Here is a 17,257-nt window from a genome sequence, read left to right as displayed (position 1 = left end):
CACCCTGCTATTTGAGCCACAAGTTCACTGACCTTGTTTTGAATCGTACGGGCATTCAAAAAAGTGCCCTTACACTCATTGTGCTTTTAAAATCTTGTAATCTCTTACTCTTGCACTTGACTTTTCTTCACTCCACTCTTACTTTTCTCTTTTTTAACTTTTACATTTTCTTTATCTTTATCCACACTTTTCTTTTTCACTTTATCCATACTTCTGCAGTCTGTTGAACATATTTAGCTTAAAGCCCTATCCACAGCCCTAGTTATGCGGTTCATTAGGATCTAGGTCCCATCACAGTTCAGTTGGAGCCCGTCCCAATGGTACAGCTCCCTCCTTCCCCAATACTGGTGCTAATTTCCCATGAATTCAAACCACTTCTCCCACACCAATCCCTGAGCTACACATTTAACTCTCTAATCTTCTTAACTCTTCTAATCTCAAATCTGTCAATTTGCACGTGGCTCAGGTAGTAATCCAGAGGTTACTACCTTACCTTTTTGGTTCTGCTCTTTAATTTTGTCCTTGGCTGCTCAAATTCCCTCAGTAGAACCTCTTTCCTCGTTCTACTTATGTCATTGGTACCCACATGGACCACAACAACTGGATCTTTCCCCTTCCACTGCAAATTCCTCTGCAGGTCAGATAAGATGTCCCAAACACGGGCACCAGACAGGCAACACAGCCTTCAGGACACTATCCTTGTGACAGAGAATTCTGTCTATTCCCCTGACTATACTATCCCCAATTACCACTACATTTATCTTCTTTACCCCTTCTTGAATAGCTCCCTGAACTACAGTGCCACAGTTAGGTTGCTCATCTTTTTTACAGCCCCCACTGTTATCTACACAGGGAGCAAAAATTTCAGACCTATTGGACAAGCTCCCTGGCTGAGGCTCCTCCAGCACTGTCTCTTGGCTCCCGCTACCCACCTCACTCACAGTCACACCCTCTTGAAACTGACCACAGACCGAATTTGAGGCAGCTAATCTAATGGGTGAGACTACCTCCTGAAATAGAGAATCCCGGTAACTCTCTCTCTGCCTGATGAGCCACAGTGTTTGAAGCTCAGATTCCAGGTTTGAGCCTGAATTCTGAGCCTGAATTCCTCGAGCAGCCAACACTTCAGAATCAGAATCAGGTTTATTATCACCGGCATGTGACATACAATTTGCTAACTTAGCAGCAGCAGTTCAATGGAATACATAATCTAGAAGAGAAAAAAATAATTAATGAAATAAAAATAATAATAATAATAAATAAACAAGTAACTCAATTTCAGTATACGTATATGACTAGATAAAAAAGTTACAAAAAAAGAAATAGTGTATATTAAAAAAAGTGAGATAGTGTCCAAGAATTCAATGTCCATTTAGGAATCGGATGGCAGAAGGGAAGGAGCTGTTCCTGAAACATTGAGTGTGTGCCTTCAGGCTTCTGTACCTCCTACTTGATGGTAACAGCTGGAGGTCCTTAATAATGGATGCTGCCTTTCTGAGACAGGCAGAAAGTCCTGGGTACTTTGTAGGCTGGAACCCAATATGGAGCTGACTAGATTTACAACCCTCTGGAGCTTCTTTCTGTCCTGTGCAGTAGCCCCCCCCCCCTCCCCATTGGAGATGTGGTCACCAGGAACCACATTGGGGTCTACCAGCTCCCACATCATGCAGCTGCAGCACATCACCTGATCCAGCTTTATCCCTTTATTTAATTAGTTGTAGTTTATCTTTAAACTCACCTGGAAGAAGGCAAAGGCAAATCACTGCTGTAAACTGCCAAGTACATGATTTCCTAATATGTCACTCTCAACAAAGGATCAAAACAACGTTAACAACAAGTGTTGGGACAGAGCAATGTGGAGGGAAATCATCTGCCAACTGGAAATTCCAGGTGCGACCTAATGATGACGTAATTTAGTGACATTTTATTCAACCACCACAAAAGCCTTACTTGCTACTTACCTATACTTCCTTGCCAAAGCCTCAAGTTCCTACTCCTACACTGGTTCGCTCACACAATGGCCACTCTGCTTTATTTTTATTTGCCCTGCTAATGAATCACGATTTGATTGCTCCACTGCTAATGTGCGGATCCCTGAAAATCAGTCCTTTTTGAAACTCTTCCCCCAGACGTGTGCGAAACTCTCTCTCGCTTCAAATCGATTGGTCTACCGATAATACAAAAAACCTGGCCACAAAGCCATCAGTTCCTTCATCCAAGTCATTCACATACAATGTGAAACAAAGGAGTCCCAACACAAACTCCTGCAGTACACTTCTAGTGAGTCACAGCCAATCAGAAAAGGCCCGCTTTTCCCCATGCTTTGACTCCTGACAGTCAGCCAATCTTCTGTCCATGCTACTACCTTTCCTGTAATATCAAGAGCTCTTACCTTGTTAAACAACCTCATGTGTGACACCTTGAAAAGGACCTTTGGAAAATCCAAATAAACAGCATCTACTTATTCTCCTTTGTCTATTCTGCCTGTTATTTCCTCGAAGAATTCCAACAGATTTGTCACACAGTTTTCCGTTAAGGACACCATGCTGACTTGGTTCCATGCTAACTGGCCAATATTTTCCTTTCTCCTGCATCCCTGCCTCCTTAAAGAGTGAAGTGACATTTGCAATTTTCCAGTCCTCTGGAACCATTTCAGAATCCAGTAATACTTGAAAGATCATTACTAATGCCTTCAGAATCTCTGCAGCTACTTCCTTCAGAACCCTGGGTTGTAGTCCCTCTGGTCCAGGTATCTTATCTAACTTCAGGCTTTTCAGCTTCCCAAGCACTTCTTCCTTAATAATCGCAACAACACTTTTCTGCCCCCGACACTCGTATTCCTGGCATTCTGCTAGAGTCTTCCACAGTGAAGACTGATGCAAAATACTTTTTAACTTCCTCTGCCTTTTATTTATCCCTTATTACTTTCTCTCCAGAGTTATTTTTCAGTGGTCTGGTCTCCAGTCCTGTCTCTCTGACAAAAACTTTTTGTATCCTCCTTTATATTATTGGCTAGCTTAACATCATATTTCATCTTTTCTCTCTTCATGGCTTTTTTTTTGTTTTCTTCTGTTGGTTTTTAAAACCTCTATCTTCCCATTAAATTTTGCTATTTTATATGCCTTGTCTTTTGCTCTTATGCTGTCTTTGACTTCCATTGTCAGACACATTTACCTCATCCTCCCTTTAGGCTACTTCTTCAGCTTTGGGATGAATCTATCCTGCGCCTTTCAAATTTCCCCAGTAAACACTAGCCATTGCTGTTTTGCCATCATCCCTGCTAGTGTCCCCTTCCAATCAACTTTGGCTGGCTCCTCTCTCAGGCCTCTGTAATTCCCTTTACTCCACAGTAATAGAGTCATAGAGAAGCACTGAAACAGGCACTTTGGCCCATTTAGTTCCTGTTGAAAATTGCCTACTCCCATTGACCTGCACCAGGACCTTAGCCTTCCATACCCCTGTTATCCATGTACCTATCCAAACTTTTCTTAAACATTAAAATTGATGTTGCATGCATCACTTGTGCTGGCAGATCATTCCACACTATCACAACCCTCTATGAGTGAAGAAGTTTCTTCTCATGTTTTCCTAAACTTCTCACCTTTCACCCTTAACCCATGACCTCTGGTTGTCCTCCCACCCAACCTCAGTGGAAAAAGCCTGCTTGCATTTACCCTATCTATTTCCCTCATAATTTTGTATAGCTTTATAAAATCTCCTCCCAATCTACTACGTTCTAAACTAACTTTCTTACTTACTGAGAACCTCTGCCAATGCTTGCAAAGCCTATTGTTGCCTAACCTGTTGAACCAAAGCCAGACCACTCTAACACTGTTATACTCCGACAACGGTAACACCTTTTTTTGTTGTGACTGCGCTGATTTCAGCTCGCCCAAAGAAAGCTGAAAACACCTGAGCTCTTTTTAAATGTCATGTTGTGCCACTAACAAATGACTTCTCATGCTCATTTTAGCCTGTGAAAGAAATAATTTACTTTCATTAAAGATAGTGCAACAATGTTTCATTTCATTGATGTCTTACCAGAAAATAGAACACATATGTCCAATTAAGTAGAATGTGGTTGGAAGGGAATTTGAAAGGTATACTTACGTGGTGAATCTGTGTACTCTGGTGATTGGGTCTAATTATTGACAGAATTTGAGGATAAGGTATCAGCTATTTTACACTGAAATATTCAGGAACTTAGGAATTTTATCTCTCAGAGGACTCACCATAATTGTCCGCACTAGAATGTTATCAAAATCAGTCATGTAAGTGAACCAAACTGGAAAGTAGAGGAGATCAGATTAGCCATGACCTTGTTGAATGGCACAGAAGCACATATTTCTTATGGCTTTTATTTAAATTCAAATGTTGTGATTGTTGCATGCAATAGAATTAATATTGTACATGGTTTGTAAGAGACTGCCTGAACTTTTCTGATCAGAAATATGCAATATGATAGGGTTGTTCATCTTTTCTTCTAAACCATATTTATCGTCTAGAGATATACATAATTTAATATATTCATTCTGAAATAGTAATGGAATAATACTTCTTCTCTTTGATAGGTATTTGAAAAATGGAAAGAAGGCAAAGACAGATATTTACAAGAAAACTTACAAAAGCAAAAACAGATTAAAAAAGAGAACAAGGAAAAGGAAAAGGAGCAAGTCAATGAACGGAAGGAAGGAAATGCTTCTGCATTTATGAAATGGTAAGCAAATTTCAAAGGTTCAAAAGTCCAATTTAATGTCAGAGAAATGTATGCAATATACATCCTGAAATGCTTTTTCTTCGCAACCATCCATGAAAACAGAGGAGTGCCCCCAAAGAATGAACGACAGTTAAATGTTAGAACCCCAAAGCCCCCCCCCCCCAGCTCCCCTCCCTCCCATGTGTAAGTGACAGCAAGTACCGTAGATTCCGGATTTTAAGCCGCTACTTTTTTCCCCACATTTTTAACAGCTTTGAACTCTGCGGCCTTTAATCCAGAGCGGCTAATACATTATTTTTTTCATGCCGCCTCGTAAACATTTTGCCTCGTAACAGTAGACCAATAAAATTGATGAGTAGTTCACAGAGGTCCAATGAAATTGTACGATAAATCAAGCGCACTTTCACAATTAAATTATTGTAAATCAGTCATTTGTACTCACCCTCATCAACATGGAAAACACTCGAAGAAAAGCATTGTGCTGCCTTTATGGCAGTTATTTAGTTTATAATATTTTCGCTTAGTAATTCATTTTCTAGTTAAAGTTAGAAGAGTTTTAACTATATTTGTTTTCTGTACTACATCGCGGGATGCTATGACGTCACACCCGGTTTCGCCGCGTCTTGTGGGAAAACGCCGGTTTGCGATAAACGGGAAGGAGGGGGTCGAGCAGCGGAGCGAAACGCTGCTTTTAAATGCCATTTGCGATAAACGGGACGGCGGGGGTCAAGCGGCGGAGCGAAAACGCTGCTTTTAAGTTAAAGGCAATCAATAACTTTTCCTGGTAGGCTGCAGTATATATATTTTTTACCAGTCGTTAGGAGATATTGGAATGTTGTTCAGTAAAGAAGTATACGCAACGTATATTTAAAAGTAGCCGCGTTACGGGCACGGTTCGAAAAAAAGCATTTGCAATATGTATTTGTTTTTGTTACCATATGGATTTAATTAAAAGTTAAAAATCACGTGTAATATCTTTCTGTGTAAATATCTCATATTACAACGTGGGACACCTGCGGCTGAAAATCTGGTGCGACCTAAAATCCAGTGCGGCCTTTACAAGTAAAAAATTGATTTTATTTCTAAAATTAGAGCCAGCGGCTTTTAATCAGGTGCGCTCTGTAGTCCGGAATCTACGGTAGCAATTTTTATTCCCTATAGTTACCAGTATTCTAAGGTGTATACATTGGGCTAGTTCATACCAGGTAGTAAACTGTCCATTAGCTATTCAACCCACAGGAAGTCCCAGACTTTGACTCACCTGTGGCCAAAGTCTGAATTGTCGTGAAGGTCATCTGTCAACATCATTGGGTTCAGTGGTTCCCTGAAGAAAAATTACAATTGCACAGAACCTTAGCTTTACAACAGGGAAGACCACTTGGGTGAAGAGCAAGGCTTACAGGTAGAGGGCATCAGTTACCGTGCGTTGGTGGACACAGGGTCAACCATCACTATCATCCGTCCAGGTGTTCTCCCCAGTATGGATCAGCCATCCCCGCCTGGGTGGACAACAACAGCGGTCCAGCTGGTTATGGTCACTTCCACAAGGTGCCATCTGCTGCACAGTTGTTCCCTCAATGCTTCCTCCAACGGCCTCTGCTCAAAATGCTGCTCCAGCTGCTCTAGCTGGTGTTAGGTCTCCACCACTGTGCTCGGCATAGCTGCAGCCAGTTCCCTCCCATGGCCCAAGAAGAGCTTGCCCTCCATGGCTTTGTAAACGTGCTGATGCAACAGTGCCTTCAGCAGCAAGTTCAGCTGACATCACCATCATCGCTGCATGAGGCGCTGGCCGAGGCTGAGAGGGCAGAAGTAATTTTAGCCCCTTGGTGTTCCAGCATCGCCACACACGCAGTGAACCCGGGCTTGTGTCACCAAGGCGGAGGAGGAAACTAACCCGTCAGACGGGTCCGACCAGCGCCGCGCCGACCGCACTGCAGGCTGCGAAATAATCTCTGCTACCGGTGCGGTGAGGCGGGTCATTTGGCCCGGTACTTCCCCGCACCGGCACCATACCACAGCTCAGCGCAGCCATTGAGAAACGCCAAGTGGGGAGAGCTGCCCGAATCCCCCAGCAGAATCCCTCTATTGTCACCTCTCCAGGTGGGCTGTTTGGGTGAAGAGCAGGGCTTATACGTGGACTGTGTGGTGGGGGACATCAGATGCCAGGCGTTGGTGGACACAGGGGCACCCATCACTATCTTCCATCCTGGTGTTCTCCTCAACACGGACCGGCCATCCCCACTTGGGTGGACAATGACAGCAGTCCAGCTGGCGACAGTCACCGGCGACTGTGCGGTGATGCGAGGGAAAAGGAGGCTGCGCATCGCAGTGGGGAAACGGTGGAGCACGAGGTGAGGCTCGCCAACATCCGTGAGTCCTGCATCCTTGGCCTGGACCTGCTGTCCTGCTGGGAGGCCGTGTGGATGTGTCGGGGGCAACACTCTACCTCGGTGCCGAAGCCGTGGCTCACTGGCCGGGCAGCTCCAGGAAGCAGTCCCAGCGGGGGCAGCAACCACCGCTGGTTTCACAGCAGCCCCCGGCAGCGGAGCACACCCAGAAGTGGCCCAATGCAACACAGCTGAACCAGGAGCAAGCAACGGTGAGGGCCCTTCAGATGACAGCCAGTGGCAACCTCCCCACCATGGACCAGCAGCTGAGCAGCAAGCAGGTAAATGATCCCATGCTGGGAAGGGTAAGGGGATGGCTGAGTGTGGGATGACAGCCGGATTGGGCAGGGTCTCTGACCTGGACCCAGAGACCAAAGCCCTATACTTGCAGTGGGGAATGCTAGAGGTGAGCGACGGGTTGCTATTTTGGCAGTGGCAGTTGTCCAATGGTGACAGACATCTCTTGTGGCTGGTGGTCCTTCAGGGGCTCCACTACGGTGCTACCCTTTTAAAAGCACGCAATAATGCTTTTAAATCTGGTGATGCCTCAGCATACAGTGTTGCCAGGTCAAACCTGAAAAAAGGCATAAAAAAGGCCAAAGACATCCACAGGCAACGGGTAGAGGACCACTTCAACAGTGCTAACAATCGGACCATGTGGCAAGGCATCAGGGCTATTACTGACGTCAAGAGTAACCCTGTCTGCCCCCACAGTGATGTCACACTGGCCAATGAACTCAACACCTTCTTTGGCCGGTTTGAAATTAACAACAATGTGAGGAGTGCAAGAATCCCGGCCATAGAGGATAAACAGGCTCTTACACTGAGCACACACGATGTACAGCGCACACTGCAGAGGGTCAATCCATGAAAAGCTGCAGGCCCAGATGAAGTCCCAGGACAGGTACTTAAAGACTGTGCTGAACAACTGGCTGATGTATTTACACAAATCTTCAGTCGGTCTCTATCTCAGGCAACAGTCCCCAAGTGCCTGAAGTCAGCCATCATAGTGCCTGTCCCGAAGAAAACAAATTTCAACGATTTGAATGATCGTTGTTATTGGTGTCTGGTTGCCCTCACACCAACAGTAATGAAGTGCTTTGAGAGATTGGTCCTCTCCCACTATCCCTGCTACACTGGACTCACACAAGTTTGCCTATAAAGCTAACAGGTCCGCGGAGGATGCCATCTCATTAGTTCTTAACTGTCCTGACACATCTGGAGGGAAAGGGCACATACTTGAGGATGTTGTTTGTTGATTATAGCTCTGCTGTGAATACTGTCATTCCCAGCAAGCTCATCTCCAAACTCCATCAGCTAGGCCTCAGCTCATCACTCTGCAACTGGATCCTGAATTTCTTGTCAGAGCGTTCACAGGCAGTGTGACTGGGCCCTCACCTGTTCTCCACTACTATCCTGAACACTGGTACACCACAAGGTTGTGTATTGAGTCCCATACTCTACTTACTCTTCAATTACGACTGTGTACCTGCATTTGACACCAGTACCATCGTCAAATTTGCAGACGACACAACAGTGATTGGGTTGATCTCCAACAGAGACGAATCAGCGTACAGAGCAGAGGTACAGAACTTAGTGAGTTGGTGCTCAGAGAACAACCTGTCTCTTAATGCATCAAAGACTAAGGAGCTAATTATCAACTTTGGAAAGTCACGGGTTGACGAGTACGCTCCAGTCTACATTAACGGAGACATAGAGGAGAGAATGTCTGGGAATACACATCTCAGAAAACCTTACGTGGTCCACTAACACCACAACAATAGTTAAGAAAACACAGCAATGCTTGATTTTCCTCAGGACACTGAAGAAAGCTGGTCTACCTGAACAGATGCTGGTGACCTTTTACCGCTGCACCCTAGAGAGCATCGTAACATACTGCATCTCTGTGTGGTATCTCAGTTGTACAGCAGCTGATAGGAAAGCACTTCAGCGGGTCGTCTCTAGCACACACAAGATCATCGGGACACAGCTCCCAGCCCTGGAGGACACCTACAGCTTATGCTGCCTAAGGAAAGCTACAAGCATCTGTAAGGACAATACACACCCATGCAATCATCTGTTTGAACTTCTTCCATCAGGCAGACGTTATAAGAGTTTCCATGCCCGCACTTCGAGACTGAAAAATAGCTTTTTCCCCAGACCTACCAATCGATCAAGCATCATCCATAAATTTGTTATATTGTTACTTTTAATACTGGTTTTATGGCTGTCATGCATCTGAGTTGCGCTTTTGTACTGCTGGACATTGCCTGTACCGGCTGGTTACTTGATTTTATTTATTGTTTATTTATTTGTTGTTTTATAGCATTGAGTACGAGAGTTGCAAACTCATTTTCGCTGTATTGGTGCATGACAAATTGTACTATGCAATGACAATAAAGATATTTCATTTCATTTCAGTCGGTGCACAGGTTAGTGGGGGCCGGCCATTTTGGAGTTGCAAAGATGTTGGGCAGGCTGCGTAAACACTTCTACTGGCTTGGGTACAGGCAGGACATGAAGCTGTTTGTGCACTGCTGGGACACCTGCATGTCCCGAAAGGGGCCGGGCTCCCAGTTGGGGGTGCCAATGCCGCAGTACATGGTGGGGCCCCCAGTGTGTGTCTACTGCCCCTCCTGGAAGAAGAGACTATCCCCCAGACAGGGAAGCCACTGGAAGGGGCCGAGAGATGTGCTCGACCGCATCTCCGATGTGGTATATCAGGTGCGGTTGACTGAGCGGTGGAAGGTAGTCGTGCTGCACCAGACTGGCTGGCACTGTGTCAGCCCTTGGCCACTGCTGACCCAGCAAGGCTGAAGACAGGAAGTGACACTCCGGGTGCCCTGCCTCTTGCCTCACGCTGTGTCGACATTCACCGGGACTTTTGGACTTTGATATGGACTCTGAGGTTGGCGAGATGGCTGACTCCTCGGGTGGGGGGCAGTGTGACATGCTGGGGAAGGTGTGGTCGACAGCCCACCCCCACATTTCTAATGACTTGTGCAAAAATGCTTTTGTAGGATTATGGTGGGAAGTTTTATTTTATTTATTGTTACAATTTAGCTTGGGTTATACAATTATTCTCATGTGTATTTGTGGCTCACCCTTACTGTAACCGGGGTGTGTGATGGTCACCTCCCCCATCTCTATGAGACTGGTGGGGTTCACTCTCCAGGTCATGGTGCCCATCTGTTTTGTGTTTATCACAGTGAAATGGTTATTGAGTTCAATGAGCTTCCTCATCTGTCATTATGGACCAAATGCTCACCACACTATGAAGAGTTTACTGTAGCACAGGATGTGCTAACCGAAGCCTAGCTGCAATCTGGAACTTGGTTTGTTTCCCTCTCTATCTGGATAAAGAATTAAGGTATGCTTTCAAACCTACAGCTTGCATGAAGGCACCCAAAATTAGTATGGAAGTTAAAAGATTCATCATTAGACTTACAAAGGGAATTGATTAAAAACATGGCGTGGTTATAGAGAGCACATGTGAAGTGATGTGCACAATTTTAGTCTCATTATTTAAGGAAGGATATTCATTTATATTTTATATTATTTTATTTATTTACTGGAAATAGTCGGAAGTAACTTTATTTGAATTATGCCAGAGATCATTCGTTGTCTTAAAAAGTTGGACAGACCAAGCTGGTACAGTATATGATACAGTTTTAAAGAATGAGGATTTGACTGATAAGTAAAATATCCTGAGAGGTCTTTACAGAGTGATGTGGAATGAATATTTCCTGTGTGGAAGAACCTCAAACAAAGAATTGTTGTTTAAAAATAAATGAATGCTTATTTAAGACAGCCATGAGTTTTTATTCTCTCTCGGTGAGTTATGAGTCTTTGCAACTCAGTTCCTCAGAGAGTAATAGAGAAATAATCTTCGAATATCCTTAAAGCAAAGATAGCTTACGTTTTGATAAGCCAGGTGGTTGAAGACCAATTGTAATATCAACTTTGCACTTCTTTATACTGTAATCAGACAAAAATATTAGATATTAATATTAGGGTCATAGAGTACTGCGGCTTAGAAACAGGTCTAGCCAACGTCAACTATTATTCTGCCTAGTCCAATTAACCTGCACCTAGACCATAGCTCTTCATATCCCTCCTACCCATTTACTTATGCTTGCTTCGACCAATAGAACACGGAGGCACCTTCACGAACTCCTACATCTGCACTAGAGAGCATCATGGCCTGGAATGGAAATGCCAATGTCCAATCTTGGAAAAGGCTTGAAAAGCAGTGCTACGAAAGTAATGGATACAGCCCAATCCTTTACAGGAAAGCCTTCCCAACAATCTTCTAAGAATACTGCCACAAGAAAGCAGCGTCCATTATCAAGACCATCTCCCACCCCTCACCCCTCAACCACATACAGGTCGTGCTTTCTTCTTTCTGCTGCCATTGGGAAGGAGATACTGGAGTCTTAGGTCCACGTCTCAGGTCTCAGTCCTGATGAAGGGTCTCAGCCCGAAACATTGACTGTACTTCTTCCTATAGATGCTCCCTGGCCTGCTGCGTTCCACTAGCATTTTGTATGCATTGCTCGGATTTCTAGCATCTACAGATTTCCTCCTTTTTGCATTCATAGGTCCAGCACCAGGTTCAGGAAGAGTTAGTACCCATCAACCATCAGGCTTCTGAACCAGCATACATTACTTAATTCACCTCATCACCGAACTTACTGCACAATCTATGTACTTGTTTTGAACTTATTTTCTCAGTAGTATATATGCATGTATTTACTTATTTATTTGTTAGTTTGTTTGCTTGTTTATTTATTATTTGAAACATAGAAAGCCTACAGCACAATTCAAGCCCTTCGGCCCACAATGCTGTACCAAACATGTACTTTAGAAATTACCTAGGGTTACCCATAGCCCTCTGTTTGTCTAAGCTCCATGTACCCATTCAGGAATCTCTTAAAAGACCTATCGTATCCGCCTCCACCACCGTTGCTGGCAGCCCATTCCACGCACTCACCATCCTCTGTGTAAAAAACTTACCCCTGACATCTCCTCTGTACCTACTCCCAAGCACCTTTAAACTGTGCCCTGTTGTGCTAGCCATTTCAGCCCTGGGAAAAAGCCTCTGACTATTCACACGATCAATGCCTCTCATCACCTTATACGCCTCTGTCAGGTCACCTCTCATACTCCGTCGCTCCAAGTAATAAGGCTGAGTTCACTCAACCTATTCTCATAAGTCATGCTCCCCAATCCAGGTAGCATCCTTGTAAATCTCCTCTGCACCCTTTCTATGGCTTCCACATCCTCTCTGTAGTGAGGTGACCAGAAATGAGCACAGTATTCCAAGTGGGATCTGACCAAGGTCCTGTATAGCTGCAACATTACCTCTCGGCTCGTAAACTGAATCCCACGATTGATGAAGGCAAATGCACCGTATGCCTTCTTAACCAAACAGTAAACCTGCGCAGCAGCTTCGAGTGTCCTATGGACTTGGACCTCAAGATCCCTCTGATCCTCCACACTGCCAAGAGTCTTACCATTAATATTATATTCTGCCATCATATTTGACCTACCAAAATGAACCACCTCACACTTATCTGGGTTGAACTCCATCTGCCGCTTCTCAGCCCAGTTTTGCATCCTATCGATGTCCCGCTGTAACCTCTAACAGCCCTCCACACTATCCACAACACCCCCAATCTTTGTGTCATCAGCAAATTTACTAACCCATCCTCCACTTCCTCATCCAGGTCATTCATAAATCCTGCCTCTCAGGTTCTTTTCCATCAACTTACCAACCACTGAAGTAAGACTCACTGGTCTATAATTTCCTGGGCTACCCCTACTCCCTTGTTCCTAAGGGAACAACATCTGCAACCCTCTAATCCTTCGGAATCTCTCCCCAATGATGATGCAAAGATCATCACCAGAGTCTCAGCAATCTCCTCCCTCGCCTCCCACAGTAGCCTGGGGTACATCTTGTCCAGTTCTGAATACTTATCCAATTTGATGCTTTCCAGAATGTACTCTTTCTTAATGTACTGTATTTCCACTGTTTGTCTTCTTTGCATATTGAATATTTGTCATTATTTGTGTGTAGTTTTTTTTTAATCAATTCTGTTGTATTTCTTTGTTCTAATGTGAATGCTGCAAGAAAATGAATCTCAGGGTAGTATATAGTAATTAATTTACTTTTAAGTTTGAATTTAAATGTTAAAATCAAACATGCATTCATCATTCTGCTAGCAGCTCATTCCAGACTCTCACCACCCTTTGAAAGAATACATTCCTCCTCAGCTCCTTGAACATATTATCTTTTTCCTCAATCCAGGCCCTCTAGTCCTAGATTCACCCAAACTGAATGCAAAAGTGCATATGGTGACCGACAAGAAATGATAAAGTAATGCTGGTTGGTGGTGTGGAGGGGTGGGATAGTGGGTGGAGATGTTGATCAACCTTACTGCATGGGAAAGTAACAGTTTTGAGTCTGGTGGCCCTGGTGTGCATCCTATGTAACTTCCTCTCTGATGGTAATGGAGAAACAGTTCATGAGGCAGCAGGGTGGGTGGGATCCTTCATGATGTTACTGGCACTTTTCTGTATCTATGTCCTTGATGGCGGGTAGGCCAATGATGTATTGAGCAGTTTTGACTACCTGTTGTAGAGCCTTTGTGTCCACCTCAGTACAGTTTACATATCATGCAATGATGCAACTTGTTAGGATGCTCTCTACGGCACATCTGGAAAAAGTCATGAGTATAGATGTGTATAGTCCAGCTCTCTTCAGCCTCCTTAGAAAATAGAGGTGTTGCTGAGCTTTCCTGATTATGTAGCATGTGTTCTGGGACTATGAGAGATTGTGTGAGATGTGCACTCCTGGGATTTTGTGTTGCTACATTCAGATATGGCCCAAGTGTGGAGCGAGACACACTGGTCGATAGTTCACAGACTTTAATGCAAACAGAGTTAGAGGGAAAATAAAACAATAAATGCTAGACCTTCTTCTGCTGTGAGGTCGGGGACTCTGCTGGGAAGAACAGAGCCCCAGTCCTCGGGGTCGCGTTGTCGATGGCCGTTGGCGAGGCCGTCTTAATACGCTCGGCAGAGGATGGTGCTCGGAGAAGCTGTGCTGGAGGGGATGGTCGTCGGCTCGGAGGTTTGACGGACTCAGAGTCCTTTCGACCAACTCAGGTCGCTTTCGGTGTGTGCTGCATCTGTGAGGCTGGTTTTGACGGAGCTTCCATTGTGTGCTGCGTCTGTGAGGTTGGAAGTCCATAGTGGGGGTACTCCCTTCTGCCGCCGGCCTGGGATGGCGAGTCTGTCGGGACCCTGAGGACTTGTGGAAACTGTGGTGATTTCTTTTGAACTTACAGTCCTTTAACATCTTGGACTATTTTTACTGTGCCCATAGTCTGTTTTTTTTAAATCAATCATGCTGTTGTTTGCACTGTTGTAACTATTTTGTGCACGTCTTGTAGCTTTAGTTTTTGGTCTTATTTTTGTCTGGTGGATTTGGAGCTCCTTTCCGGGGAATGCGCTAGACGGTAGCGCGATATTAATACGCAGCAGCCTCTCCGAACTCTGGACTGGGGATTGCCAAACGTTACGTGGATTTTCTGGTGTAGTCTGTTTTGTCATATGCTTTTCTGATATCATTCTGGGGGAACGTTGTCTCATTTTTTAACTGCATTGCATTTGTGGTTCCTAAATGACAATAAACTGAATCTGAATCTGAAACAGGGCCATTAGCTAAAACTCTCAAATGGAAAATAAAGCCAACACTGCAGCTGAAAGGAATGACTAAATATAAAACAAATACCACTGGTCTTCAGAGTCCGTTGACTCAACAGTCCAATTTCTCAGGCAACAGTCCAATTTCTCAGCCCAGTGATGAAATCTACTGAGAGGTGAGACCATGGGTGGTGGGGCACAGGTAGTGGAGACAACAGCCCCGCAGGTTGCTGGCGTAATGTCTTGTTCTGAGCGCAGGTGGGACATCCTAGGACATAGATGGCCACCAAAATTGTCTCTTTATAAACTCCTGGGTCCGTTGAATTCCCGAATGTCCAGCCAGATAGGAGGAGTGACCCCATTCCAACACTTCCAACATTCCAGCACCGCAGCAGGGACAAACAACCAGTTGGAAGGTCCCCCATTTGGGCCTGGGTCCGACTGTTCAGCAGCCCTCACCTCTGCCTCAATTCCCCAGATCACTGCAGCAGCAATACATGAGTGAGGAAGAATGGGCTGTGGATCGGCATTGTTCTCAGATCTGTCAAACTGCCATGAAAGCTTCAGCCTTAGTATTCTTGCTGCTGGGATGATAGGGGTGAGGATGAAATTGAACTGTGTGAAGAAGAGAGCCCCAATGAGCTTGATGAGAGTTGAGACTCTTTGCATCCTGAATGTAGGGTACTTCTGATCTGTTCAGGCCAAGAATGGATGCTCTGCCCCCTTCAACCAGTGTCGCCATTCCTCCACGGCCTCCTTTATAGCCAGAAGTTCCCAGTTCCCAACATTGTGATTCCTCTTGGCTGGAGTCAAGCAGTGGGAAAGAAAAGCACAAGGGTGCAGCTGGCTATCTGCAGACGAGTGCTGAGAGAGGACAGCTTCAATGCCTACATCGGATACATCCACCTCAACACTGAATGGCTGTAATGGGTCTGGGTGTTGCAGCACTGGGACAGTGGTGAAATGTGGCTTTAGCTTCGAAATGCTTGCTCAGCATCATCTGTCCAATGGAATCCTGCTGAGGTCTCCTTGGTGAGTGTTTTTATCGGAGCCGCAGTAGAGCTGAAATTCCAGATGAAGTGGTTATAAAAGTTCGCACACCCATTGAAGTGCTGCACCTGTTTGACTGTTGATGGTTAGGGCCACTCTGAAACTGCCTGAACTTTGCTAGGGTCTATTTGAACACTAGATGTGGCAAGTATATACCCAAAAACAACACCTGGTATTTATGGAATTCACATTTTTCGGGCTTGGTGTACAGGTTATTTTTAAGAAGCCTTCTGAGAACTCTCTGGACGTGCTCCTGATGAGAGCAGGAATAGATAAAGATGTCGTCTAAATACACAAACACAAACTGATTCAACATGTCCCTGAGCACATTGTTAAACAAGGCCTGGAATACAGTTGGCCAGACCAAAAGGTACTCATAGTGGCCATTAGAGGTATTGAAAGCTGTCCACTTATCCCCTTCTCTTATGTGAACCATATTTTAAGCATTACGCAGATCAATTTTGGAAAATATTGTTGCTCCCTGGAGATGTTCAAACACGGACACCAGCGGGGGAGAGGGTAGCGGTTCTTCACAGTGATGTTGTTTAGGGGCCGATAATCGATGCAGGGACAGTGTTTGCCATCTTTCTTGCACACAAAAAAAGAAGCCCGCTCCTGCCGGTGAGGTTGTTGGATGGATAAACCCCATGCTTAATGCCTCCTTGATGTATTCTTCCATGGCCACCGTTTCAGGACGAGAAAGGGAAAAGAGCCGACCCCGGGGAGGATAGTACCAGGTAGGAGGTCTTTGGCACAGTCGTATGGCTGGTGTGGGGCAGAGTGGTGGCCTTTCTTCTACTGAAGACCTCAAGGAGATCCACATACTCAACCGGAATCCCAGACATGTTCACATCCTTAGCTGATACAGGAGGGGATTCATTGAACGGAGCTTGAGCTGGACTAAGACAGGTAGACAGGCATGTCAGTCTCAACTCTTGGAGTACTCTCAGAGAACAATCGATAATGTGGGTTATGTCGGGATAACCATGGGACACCAAGTACCAATGGCAGTTCAGGCGAATCAACCAGACAGAAAGAGAGTTCTTCATGATGGTTGCCTTCAAGCACATTGGAGGGGTTAGGTGGAAAGGTGGATATGGCTGGTGCCCAGAGGTCACCTGTCCAGTGCCTTGACATTGATCTGTTCTCTTAATTCTTGAATCAGAACTCCCCATCTTTGAGCAGAGAGATGTCCATGAGATTCCCAGCTGCACCGGAGTCAATAAATGCCTTAAGTTCATGAGTCTGAGACTTTTGTGACAAGGAAGCTGAGAGCATTACACTATTAGTGGAAGCTGACTGAAGAGAAAACTGACCTGTCAGGACTCCCCTCCCTGTTGATGGGTATCCTCTTTTACTGGACACTTGGAACATGCCACCTGGAAATGTCCTG

The 17,257-nt window shown here is 45.0% G+C and overlaps 1 protein-coding gene across 11 annotated transcripts in view; it reads left to right on the top strand.

Annotated features, from left to right (window-relative positions):
• The window catches only part of map9 (microtubule-associated protein 9), a 260,518-nt gene that overhangs the window by 203,093 nt on the left and 40,168 nt on the right, over positions 1 to 17,257 (top strand). For all 11 annotated transcript variants that reach the window (XM_073065102.1, XM_073065097.1, XM_073065099.1 and 8 more), the window contains one exon: positions 4,572 to 4,717. In XM_073065102.1, the coding sequence (XP_072921203.1) occupies positions 4,572 to 4,717 (146 nt within the window). The remainder of the gene's footprint in view (positions 1 to 4,571; positions 4,718 to 17,257) is intronic.

This window comes from Hemitrygon akajei, chromosome 13 (genome assembly GCF_048418815.1).
Source record: "Hemitrygon akajei chromosome 13, sHemAka1.3, whole genome shotgun sequence".
NCBI lineage: Eukaryota > Metazoa > Chordata > Chondrichthyes > Myliobatiformes > Dasyatidae > Hemitrygon > Hemitrygon akajei.
Note: the sequence above shows the minus strand (reverse complement) of the source record. Positions and strands in the feature narration are given on the sequence as shown.